Source organism: Neofelis nebulosa, chromosome 16, assembly GCF_028018385.1.
Source record: "Neofelis nebulosa isolate mNeoNeb1 chromosome 16, mNeoNeb1.pri, whole genome shotgun sequence".
Lineage (NCBI taxonomy): Eukaryota > Metazoa > Chordata > Mammalia > Carnivora > Felidae > Neofelis > Neofelis nebulosa.
Window position 1 is genome coordinate 12,031,875 of NC_080797.1, and position 12,063 is coordinate 12,043,937.

The window sequence follows — 12,063 nt, forward strand, 5'->3', positions numbered from 1 at the left end:
TCACAGAAGCAACTGCTCCACCAGAAGCAATCAGAAATACCTCACACAATACTGCTTCCTCACCACCTTTCTCATTAGGTCTCCTGTTAGGCCCCTTCGTACCCTTTACTCTGTTCCTTTTCAGCACTGATCACAGTCCGTGATTATCTCTGCTTGTGAGATTCTTTAACGTCAGCACCTACTCTCCGGCAGGGCTGTGAGCTCCAAGACGGCGGGACGATGTGTTGTTCGTCTCTGTATCACTGGTGTCCAGGAGCATCTAACAGAGTCGGTTCTCAGATATTTGCTGAATACGGGCTCATCCAGCACCCAGTCACCCAGGTCCCGTTAGACTCAATATTTTCTCCTGTTACTGGATCAAAACACCTTACTAGCCTACAGGCTGAGTGTGTGTCACTCAGGGTGTTACCATGTCCAGGGCTGAAGAAACAAGCATGGAGGCCTGTGCAGGGACGAGGGAGAGAGAAGGCAGGGCGGCAGAGGGTGGGGGCAGCAGGGGAGAAGGGGAGGCGCCGGCAGGGGGAAGGCGCAAATACTGAGGCGGGAAGACAAACTTACTTTTCTAGGTTGGCCATCTGCTTCACAGCTTCCACAGCCCCCGGTAGAGGCTCCAGGTCAAGAAAGAAATTTTCCGATTCCCATATGCTAATGGCCTTCTCCTAAGAAGACGAGAGAGAAACATGCGGCTTACAGGGTACTCAGCACCTCGCCTCACCACAAGGACGGCACAGCTGGGAAGAGCTGCTGACAATAAGAGTGTGAGCCTTCCACGCTCCCCTTACCCCCCAACACACACACACACACACACACACACACACACACACACACAAGGACACATCCCAGGGGGAGGGCGGGTCACATGGAGTATGTGTGTTCCAGCCCCTCTCCAGGGGCTCCGACTTCAGCAAGGATCCAGCAGAGACCAGCTAAGGTGTCAGGGGCCATGAATTCTGAAGCCTGCTCTGCTAGAGGCACGGCTAGGGCCACCTGGGACCCAAGGTAGGTCATGAATCATATGCACTTGCTTGATTCGAACGGCCAGAGGCATTGTAGAGGCTCTGAGGGTGGACCAGGTCTTGCCATGGCACTAGAGTCCTTGAATTCAAGAGCTGGAGGAACTTAGAGATTTTTCAGCGCACCTCTGTGCAGTGTAGGTTAAGGGGGGGGTGCTGGTGGAGAGCAGGTGGAAGGCCAGTTGAGCAGAACTCCAGGCTCCTCACTCATATCAACTACGACAGCCCTTTTGTCTGCTTTGTGCACTGATATGTCAGTAAGTACTTTGTGTAAAACGTATTCTGCTGCTTCTAAAGTTTGAAAGCCAAAAATCCAGACCTGCATCTGTCATATGAGAAAATCAAGGCTCTGAATAGGGAAGGGTTTTTCTGAAATGTCACCCAGCGGAACGGTGGCATTGCTGAGAGCTGAACACCACCTCCCAAGTCCCGGGCTAGAAGTTTCTACCTCGTGTTACGGGGCCAAAACCAAGTCTGCAGAATGCCACAGTTCTCCTGGCCCGGGACAAGGGGAAGGAAGACAGACCCAGTCCTCTGAGGAGCAGGAACCTGAACCCCATGTGTGTGGTGCAGCAAGGGTCTCTGCCAGGCCAGAGGCCACACACTCCAGAACCACCGTGTCATACAGGCAGGGAGAACCCTGAGATCACACGGGCCATATTCTTGCAAACTGTGTGAGATTAAGCAAACGAGTAACTCTTGCTAATGTCTGTTCTCTCTTGTTTGAGCCTCACATCCCACAAGGGGCAAGAATTGCTATCCTTGGCTTACTGATAAGGAAACTGACGTTTACAGAGGATTGTTTTTTCAAGGCCACTTATGGGTGATACTGTCAGAACATGACTTTTGGCTTCTGACTCACACAGAGGCAGCATAGGCTGGTGGAAAGCGCACTCGACAGCATCCCAGCCACCTCTCCCTCCTTCCATCACTAACTGGGCTCTGAAACCCTGGTCAAGGCACTTCCTGTCTCTGGGCTCAGTTCCTCAACTGTTCTGACCACGCGGCATTCCAAGTCAGTTAAAATGAGCACTGCCTTCCATCTGAGCCCCGGTGACCCCTCAGAGCACCGTGGAGACCAAAGGGGATACAGATAGAGCAGTGTTTTGTAAAGCAGATGTGCCTACATAATTAAGCTGGGTTGACTGATTGGTTGTCTTTAACTGTAGATGCTGGGCCAGCTCAGCCCAGGTGAGACCCGGGGATGTCCTGCTGTGAGCTGTGCTGGGGATAAAGGGCACGTGTTCATTTATTAAAATCCCATTTCCTGCAATGTTCCCAGAAGCAGAACTCAGCACGTCACTCCCAGAACACCCCTTCCTTAGTGTCCCAGGAGCTCTGTTCCTTTGCCTCGTCCTTAGAAAATGGTAATTCATCTCCTTAGTCCTGGGGCCTGCACACTTGTACAAAGGACTGCAAAAGCCACTGTCCTTTCCAGGATCGGGGACGGGCTTTATTTTATTGCCCTAATACACTTCTGGAAGGAAACAAGGTGCCCAGACTGTCAATACCGTGCACCGTCTATAAATGAACACACACACAGAGCAGGGGGGTATGTTACTGAGGCCGCAAAAAAATTACTAGGGTATTCTCTCCACTTCGAAGTTGGTAATCAGCCATTAGAGCTGGGAGGAGTGAGCACACAGAACTCTGGGAAAGTCACCTTCTGAAGTGCATGGTGTTAAGAGAGACATGGTGCTTGATTTTCTTTTCAACCTGCCTCTCAACAAACCAATTATTGTCAAGTAACCTTTTCTAAGTCGAAAGAAAAGTTACTTGTTAGAGCAGGACAGAGAAGAGGACTTTGGGGTGGCGAAATAAAAATGTGCTTGGGAGGCAGACGGACTTGGGTTCCAATCCTAGCTGAGCCCTGGCTATATGACTTAGGACAAGTTTCCTCGCCTGCACGATGGAGATATAATGTCTATCTCACATGGGAGATAATGCAGTCAACCTACGGATACAAAATAGGCTCTAATACCACCATCATCATCATCAAACTTCTGGTGACCTAGGGGACCCTAGGTGGCCAATCAAGGGATGCCAGAAAACATCCAGCCTCTTTAAGCGGGCAAGGCAAAATCCTGTTCCTTTCACCAAACAGTTTAAGCTCACAAACCAAGCCATCTGTCTATAAACGTGCCTGGATATTTCCCCTCCATCCATCGCAGACTCAGAGAGCAGAGCACATCAGGAGTCAGGGGGATGTGGCGGGCTCAGGTTCAGCAGGGCCGCCAGAGCAAGGGGATAAACCAAGGAGTTGATCCCACCCCATCTTGACCACTGACGCATTGTGTGATGTGCAGCACTCCACTTCGCTGGACCTCAAATACCACTGGGAACTAATGCATTCATGGAAAAGGGCAAAAAAAGAATGGTAAAGACACTCATCAAATTCGCGAGGATGAAGAAGTGGGCACGTGACCGTGGCAGGGGTCAAAGAGGACTTTACCTGTAACATTTATTTCATTTAAAAAATTAAAAGACTCGTGGCCAAATGCACCAAAACTTAAAAAGTGTGCTGAAGACAGTATATTACGCTTCCTATTCTCCTGACTTTTGAGAGGACAGCCACCAGCTCCTGCGCGCAGGGCTGCGCCCTCGGTCCTCCCCAGGCCCCCCTTTCACACGAAGACTACCCCGAGGCTCGGGGCGATGACCCACCCAAGGTCACGCGGGCTCCCGGCCCAGGACCGGGAAGGAGGGCCTCAGTCCCGCCGGGCTGGGCTCGGGGCCCCGGAGCGGGAACGGCGGCCCCGCGGCGGCGCCGAGCGGGGCCGGGGCTTGGGGCGAGGGGGTGCTCACGCTCAGGCCGGGCTGCAGGCGGCCGTACTGCTCCGACAACCAGAAGCCGCGCCGGTCCTCCAGCGCGATGTAGGGCTGGTCGGGGAAGCGCGCGCGGAACTTCCTGAGGAAGCCGCCCTCGAAGTCGGCCAGCACGCCGTCCATGTCCACCAGCACCCGCAGGGAGCGGCCGCCCGCCCGGCCCGCCGGCCCGCCCGACCCCCAGCGCCGCCCCGCGGGGAACGCCGCGCCGCGGGGCCGCCGCGCACACCAGCAGCCTAGCCGGATCATGGTCCCTGGCGGTCGCTCGCCGCGGGCGCCGGGGCCTGGGCCGCGCCACCCCGCCGGGCCGGACCCGGAGACATGACCGCGACGGGGGAAAGAAACCCCTGCCGGCTCGGGCGCGCGGGCAGCGCGGGGCGCAGGGCGCGGGGCGCTGGGCGCGCGGGGCGCAGCGCGCAGGCTCTGGCCCCAGAGCGAGGCTGCGGCACGCGCCCCGGCGGAGGCGGAGCTCAGGGGGCGGGGCTTTGGGGACAGGCCACAGTCCCCTGCTCTCCACTCGCATCTTCTCCCGGGACCCCGGGCCTGGACTGCCTCCTCCCACAGCCGCAGCGTGACTGCAGGAGCAGTGCGCGCTGATGGAGCGAGGCTGTGTCACTGAGCATTCACTGTATGGGGCTGTGGACAAAACTGACCAGGTCCCTGCCATCCATCCTGGAATTTACCTCTTAGAAGGGAGACAGATGAAAAGCAAACAAACGTACAAAACGGGCAAAAAATTTTTCAGAGAGTGGCAACAGTATGAAGGAACCAAAACAGGATGATGTGCCCCCGGAGAGCCTCCCTGCTTTACAGCGAGTATCTGGGAAGAGGCTGATGCAAACATTACAAAGCCTTCATAAAACTGATGATTTTCAAATAAATCTATAAGTATATATTATTTTGTACCCTGGTAAAGGTTTTTTTTTTTTTTTAGCAAAAAAACCCAAAACAAAACAAAACAAAAAAAACAAAAACAAAAAGCAGACGATGATGCAAAAAGCACATGATGATGGAGAGGTGGGGAGACAGGCAGGGTGGTCAGGGAAGGCCTCTTGCAGGAGGTGATGCTGGAGCAGAGACATAAATGATGAGAATAGGGGATGCAAAAACCAGAAAGACCGATCGGTCCAGAGAGAGAAGGCAGCAAGGTCAAAGTCCTGAAGCAGGGAAAGAGGCTTTAGGGGGTAGAGAGGCCACTGAGACCACAAGCTTCATTCTTATATTTCCTTGGCACCATACTTGCCGAACATCTCCTATGTGCTTGGTGGTGGATATCAAGCAGTGAACAAAGTCCCCACCCTGATGGAACGGACATTTTTGGATCTTTCTGAAATTATGGTGAAGGAAGGGTAAGGTAGTCCACTCTGAGGCCAGAGAGGTAGAGCCAAAAGGAAGCAGTGTGGAGCAGTTAAGAAAGTATTTGGGCTGTGCTGTCCCACTGACCCACGCTCCAACCGGGGCACATAGTAGGTCCTCAGCACCTTGGCACAAGTGGTTACTCTCCTGACGTCTCCCGGATTCAAGGGAAGAGACCAGGTCTGATTCGTCCCTGCATCCTGAATGAGTGAGTGAGTGAATGAATGTGATCCTGCAAGTAACCTTGTCTGGTTACTCCCTGACCCCCTCACTAAGACTCCCCACCGTGTTTCTCCACTTGGGATATTCATTCTTTAATTATGTCACCATGTGTTGCTTCCTAATTTTATTATAAAAGTTTTCACCCAGAGGAGTTGAGAGACTTGTATGGTGAAGATACATATGCCCACCACCTGGATTCCACAGTTAACAGTTCGCTGTATTTGCTTTACCATACGTCAGTGCGCCTCCCCATCCATCAGCCCATCTTATTCTTGGATGCATTTCAGAGTAAGCTGCAGACAGCAGCATACCCCACCCCTAAACACATCAGCCTAGGTAGCTTTAAGGGAGTTCAATATATTTAAAGGCAAATTTTACAAATGAAATGCACAAATCTTAACTTTATCATTCCATGAGATTTGACAACTCATCCCTAGGACTTCATCCCTAGGAAGATATGGAACAATGCTATCCGGATACAGTAGCCACTGGCCATGTGTGGTTGTTCAGTAATCAAAATGTGCCTATTGCACCTGTGGAGCCAAAGTTTCCATTTTATTTAACTTTGAATAATTTAATTTAAATAATCCACATGGAGGCGCCTGGGCGGCTCAGTTGGTTAAGCGTCCAACTCTTGATTTTGGCTCAGGTCATGATCTTACAGTTCGTGGGTTTGAGCCTCATGTCGGGCTCTATGCTAATGGCGTTGAGCCTGCTTGGGATACTCTCTGTCTCTGTCTCTGTCTCTCTCTCTCTCTCAAAATAAATAAACATTAAAAAATTAAAAATAAAAACAATAATGATCCACATGGCTGGTGGCCTGCATGTCAAACAATGCAGCTCTAGAACATTTCCATCTTCCCAGAAAGTTCCTTCCTGCTCCTCCTCCATCAAACCCATCTCCCACTGTTCTCATTTTTTTTTCACCGTAGATGAGTTTTGCCTGTTCTAGAACTATAAATGGAATCATATATTATATATTTGTTTTGTGACTTCTTTCACTTAGCATGTTTTTGAATCATTTGTGTTGTTTACCTTGTATCAGAAGATTTATTGCTGAATTCTATTTAATTGCAGGAATATATGTCATTTTGTCCATTTTCCCATTGATGGGCACTGAACTATTTCTAGTTTGGGGCTATTATGAGTAAAGCATCTATGAACTCATACAAGTCTTGGTGTGGATTTTCTTCTCTCTTGAGTAAATACCTAAAGCGGGATCACTGAGTCCCAGGAAAGGTGTGTGTTTAGTTTTATAAGAAACTTCCAGATATTTTGCGAACTGATTGAGCCATTTTACACACCCATAAACAATGTATGCGAGTTGTTTGTTCCACATACTCACCAACATTTGATGTTGTCAGTCTTTTTAGCCATTCTGGTGGGTTATCTCACTGTATTTTATTTCTCATACAACACCATGTTTTGCTTCATTTTTCTAAAATGATTTGCTTTATGGGGCACCTGGGTGGCTCAGTCGGTTAAGTATCCAACTTCGGCTCAGGTCATGATCTCACGGTTCATGGGTTTGAGCCCCACATCGGGCTCTGTGCTGACAGTTCAGTGCCTGGAGTCTGCTTTGGATTTTGTGTCTCTCTTTTTATGCCCCTCCCCCACTTCTCTCTCAAAAATAAATAAAAACATTAAACTTTTTTTAATAAAATGATTTGCTTTGGGGCACCTGGGTGGCCCAGTCGGTTGAGCGTCCAACTTCAACTCATGTCATGATCTCACAGCTCATGAGTTTGAGCCCCGTGTCGGGCTCTGTGCTGACAGCTCAGAGCCTGGAGCCTGCTTCAGATTCTGTGTCTCCCTCTCTCTCTGCCCCTAACCCACTTGCATTCTGTCTCTCTCAAAACTAAATAAACATTAAAATTTTTTTTTAATGATTTGCTTTATTGTTTACTTGTCGGTTTTTATTTTTTGTCTTCCCCTTTTGGAATGTATGTTGCATAGGGTAAAACCTTGTCTGGTTTGTTTAGTTTTATGTCCCTAGTGCCTAGAACAGGGCCTGACACATAGTATGTATTCAATAAATTCACTTGTGCATGCATTCAGCAAACAGTTTTTATGTGCCTTGAACAGAGTAGATATCACTAATCCCATTTGATAGGTGAACAAACTGAGACTAAGTGACAAGAGACATAGCCATGTTCAGCATAGCTAATAATAAATGGCAATCAGAGCTAACAGATACGGATGCCCCCTATGTGTCAGGCACCATCTAGGCTCTTTCTGTGAATTGTCTCACTTAACCCACAAAGTTGCTACGAAGAAAACTAATATTAACCCATTTTAAAGGATAAAAATACTGAAGCACTGAGAGATTAATAACTTGCCCCTTGATGTGGTCATTTTAAATAAATGATTTTGATACATGTCCCTTCAAAAGATGGAGCTGAATTCCTGTGCCCTGGGATACGGCTGGATTTACTTATTCACTTCTGACCTATAACATGGTAGAAGAATAGGTCATTAAAAGGCATTGTGGCTTCTCTCTCTCTCTCTTTCTCTCTCTCTCTCATTACTCTCCCTGCCATGTCTATGGACACTCAAGCAGCCCCATGGAGAGGTCCCCATGTTAAGGAACTCAGGCCTTCTGCCAATACCCAGAGAGGAACTGAGACCACCTGACGTTAAGTAGTCATGTGAGTGAGCCACCTTAGAAACAGACCTTTCCACCCCAGTCAAGCTTTCGGATGATGTATCTTCAACTGATACCTTGACTACAATCTCACGAGAGACCTTGGCTCAGAACCACCCACCTCAGCTGGTCTCAGATTTGTAACTCAGAAACTGTGAGATGGTAAATGTGATTTCAAGCCTCCGAGTTTCGGGGTAATTTTACACATCAATAGGTCGCTAATACACTAGGTCACTAGTAAGTGTTAGAATTGGGATTCAAATCGGTCGGATTCCAAGCGCCACCATGTACACAATGACATCGATCTTTCACCGAGTGTCTCTCAGGGGCCAAGCTCTGTGAAATGGTCTCCATGCATTAGTGGCTTTGATCGGAACCTGGTACCTGATCTTTGCACTGTAGCGCAGTGACTGGGGACGCAAGTTCTGGAGTTCAACCGCCTCCATTTTAATCCTGACTCTGGCACTTACCAGCTCTGACACTTTGACATGTCTTTAAACACCACTCATTAAATTTCCTCATTTGCAAAACAGGAATAATAATAGCACCTGCCTCCTAGGGTTCTTGTGGAATGACATGACTTTTTGCACTTAGAGCTTTCAGAACTGAGTCATACACATAGTAAGCACTCAATGTGTATCGGTTGTATTACCTCACATGTTGTTTTCTTTATCTGTCATGGTGACCTACACACAGCGTGCAAGCACTTTATCGTGTTGTATCTTCACAATGACCCCACAGGTAGGTATCTTCATTTCACAGGGTAGAAACAGCCTCAGGGAGGTAGAGTAACTTTTCCCAGGTCACACAGCGGGCCTGTAAATCAAGTCTATATGACTTCAAACCAATCCTTTTCATCATATGACCCTCCGACCTCTGCATTAATCTAGATGTTCTGCTAACCGTGTTAGGGCGGACAGAGAACTCACATTTACTGCGGGCTTACTGTGTGCCAGGCACTGAGCCAAAGGCTTTCCATATGTTCTTTCATTCACCCATGGGCCATAGCAGTGACTCACTACATGTTTCCCCAGGTTCCTTCTTATGCTTGGCATGTGAAAGGCACGCAAAGAGTTCTTGGTGAATTAAAAATAGCCTACAGTGTGCCAAGTTGATTTTTATGATAAAAAGGATTATTTTGCCCTATTGGTGGGACCCCGCCTGCCGAAAGCATTGTCTTTGCATAAAATAGATAGGATCTCCTCCCACCCCACCGCTTGGACCTGTGTCTTCTTCCACTGTCCAGGCTAGTGTTTGCTGGTGATTCCTCCCAGGCAACATGATGGCCGCAAGAATAAGGCTTCATAACTCCACGGTGGGAGGCGGGCAGAAGCTTGGATCTGCGTGCTGTTCTTGCTGTCTCTAGAGCATAGCTGTTTGTACCAATCCCCCCCCCCTCCACCCCCCGGGCTGGTCTACACTGAGATGCCTGTGGTCCTGGCCTGTTGCCTCTTCACAGAGTCCTTGAACTGCAGCCTCTGTGTTCGGACCGTCTCCTTGCAGCCCTGGGTACACGTGAGCCACAGCATAGCCCGTGCAGGACGCTACCTCAGGTCCACTTGGTGCTAGACACCTCCCTCAGATATTGCAGGCCTGCCAGTGAGGAGCCGTGCTGATCTGGCACCAAGTTAACACGATCCTTCTCCAAGAGGGCTTGCCCCCTTCCCCGTTGATGCCAGGGAAGCTCTGGGAACGCTGTGGTTTCTAACTGACCTGCCCTTTGAGGCTTTCGACTCAAGAGTGAGAAGAAGCCAGGGCCAGCATCTGACTGCTTCCCTATCTAATTTTCCTCTCAAGCTCCTGGTTCCAGAAGCCTTTCCCATTTCTTCCTAGGTGTCTAGAAGCTCCCTTTGGATAGAGTGCTCCCCACGGCAAAGAACACCATGCATTTCCTTTGCTATACGGAGGGAATTTTTAGAATTCAGAAAAATTTTTTTTAATGTTTATTCATTTTTGAGAGAGACAGAGACAGAATGTGAGTGGGTTAGGGGCAGAGAGACGGGGGAGACAGAGAATCTGAAGCAGGCTCCAGGCTCCCAGCCGTCAGCACAGAGCCCGACGCGGGGCTCGAACTCATGAGCTGTGAGATCATGACCTGAGCCGAAGTCAGATGCTCAACCGACTGAGCCACCCAGGCGCCCCTAGAATTTAGAAATCTTAACCCAAAAGCTGACTTTGAATCAAATGGCCTTTGTATTCTAACTGCTGCTATTTCCCCTTCCCTTTCTGGGGCTGCATAAACCTCATGGCTTAAGCTTATACAGCAAAAGGGGTAAAGAGAAAGAAGCCAGCTAACTCATAAGGGGAAGGTACGTCAGGATGTTTTTCAGATATGCTCTGCCCAAGAAAAAAAAGAAAAGACTTCACCAAAATTTAAAACTTTTTATGCTCCAAAGCGGCCTGCCAAGAAAGTAAAAAGATAGCCCACAGAATGAGAGGAAATGTTTGCGAATCGTATGTCTGGAACAGGACTTTTACTCAGAGTATGGAAAGAACTCTTACAACTCCACAGTGAAAAGACAAATAACTCAACATAAAACGAGCAACGGGTACGAACAGACATTTCTCCAAAGAAGATACGGCCAAGAAGCACAGAGAAGACCCTCCACATCATTGCTCATTAAGGAAACGCTAATCCAAACCACAGTGAGATACCACTATATACTTACTAGTGGCTAAAATTGAAAAGACTGAAAATTCTGAATGCAGCAAGAACGTAAAGTAACAAGAAATCTCACGCATTACTGGTAGGCTTGTAAAATGTGCCACAACTTTAGAAAATAGTTTGGCCGTGGCCTCTAAAAGTTAAACTTAGAGTTACCATATGACCCACAAATTCCACTCTTGGATATAAATCCAAGAACATTGAAAGACTATATCCACACCAAAACTTGCACACGAATAGTCATAACGGCATTACTCATAATAACCAAAAGGTGGTAATAACCCAATTGCCTATCAACTGATAAACAGATAAACAAAGTGTGGTATTATCCATGCAATGGAATAGTATTCAGCCTGGAAAAGGAAGGAAATTGTGACACGCTACAACATGGATGAGCCCTGAAGACATTATGCTAAGTAAAAGAAGCCAGACATAAAAGGTCACAGACTGCATAATTTCATTTATCTGCAATTTCCATATTAGGCAAATTCATAGAGATGGAGAGGAGATTAATGGTTGCCAGGGGATGGGAAGAGGTAAGAGGGAATGGGGAGTGACTGCTAATAGGAAAGTGACTTCTTTTTGGAGTGAAGAGAATATTCTGGAATGAAGTAGTGGTGATGGCTGCACAACTTCGTGGTATATGAAAAACAGCTGAATTGTAAGTAAATTGTACAAGGGGGAAAGATTATGGCATGTGAGTTATATGTCAAAAACTGAACAGAAAGGGGCGCCTGGGTGGCTCAGTCGGTTGAGCATCTGACTTTGGCTCAGGTCATGATCTCACGGTTTGGGCCCCATGTCGGGCTCTGTGCTGACAGCTCGGAGCCTGGATCCTGCTTCAGATTCTGTCTCCGTCTCTCTGCCCCTCCCCTGCGCATGCTCTGTCTCTCTCTCTCTCTCTCTCAAATATATTTAAAAAAAAAAAAAGAAAAAACTGAAAGGAAAAAAATACACTATGCCTCGAGTATGTATGTTTCATAGTTTCCTTAGATATGAAGCAGATAGAAGATACCATGACATTTATAGTCCAGTCAGTTCTTATGTAAAAATTAAAGGCTCAAATAATGTTTATTTATTTCTGAGAGAGAGAGAGCGAGAGAGCACGAGCCAGGGAGGGGCACAGACAAAGAGGGAGACACAGAATCCAAAGCAGACTCCAGGCTCTGAGCTGTCAGCACAGAGCCCGATGCAAAGCTCAAATGCGGGAACCGTGAGATCATGACCTGAGCTGAAGTCGGATGCTTAACCGACTGAGCCATCCAGGTGCCTCAAAGCCTCAAAGATTTTAAACACTAAGACATTTGAGTGTTGATTAGCTGTTTCGTTTTAGGATT

General features: G+C 48.2%; 1 protein-coding gene across 4 annotated transcripts in view; it reads right to left on the reverse strand.

The window, feature by feature from the left end:
- Nucleotides 1-4,280, reverse strand: part of NT5M (5',3'-nucleotidase, mitochondrial) — a 28,861-nt gene extending 24,581 nt beyond the window's left edge. Inside the window, exons 1-2 of one of the 4 annotated variants that reach the window (XM_058705946.1) lie at nucleotides 3,819-4,271; nucleotides 559-659 (exon numbers count right to left, since the gene is read on the reverse strand). In XM_058705946.1, the coding sequence (XP_058561929.1) occupies nucleotides 559-659; nucleotides 3,819-4,088 (371 nt within the window). In that variant the 5' untranslated portion in view covers nucleotides 4,089-4,271. Of the gene's footprint in view, nucleotides 1-558; nucleotides 660-3,818 lie in introns of all 4 variants that reach the window. The other 3 variants (XM_058705945.1, XM_058705948.1, XM_058705947.1) reach the window with 3 other exon arrangements.
- Between the last annotated feature and the right edge of the window lie 7,783 nt (nucleotides 4,281-12,063).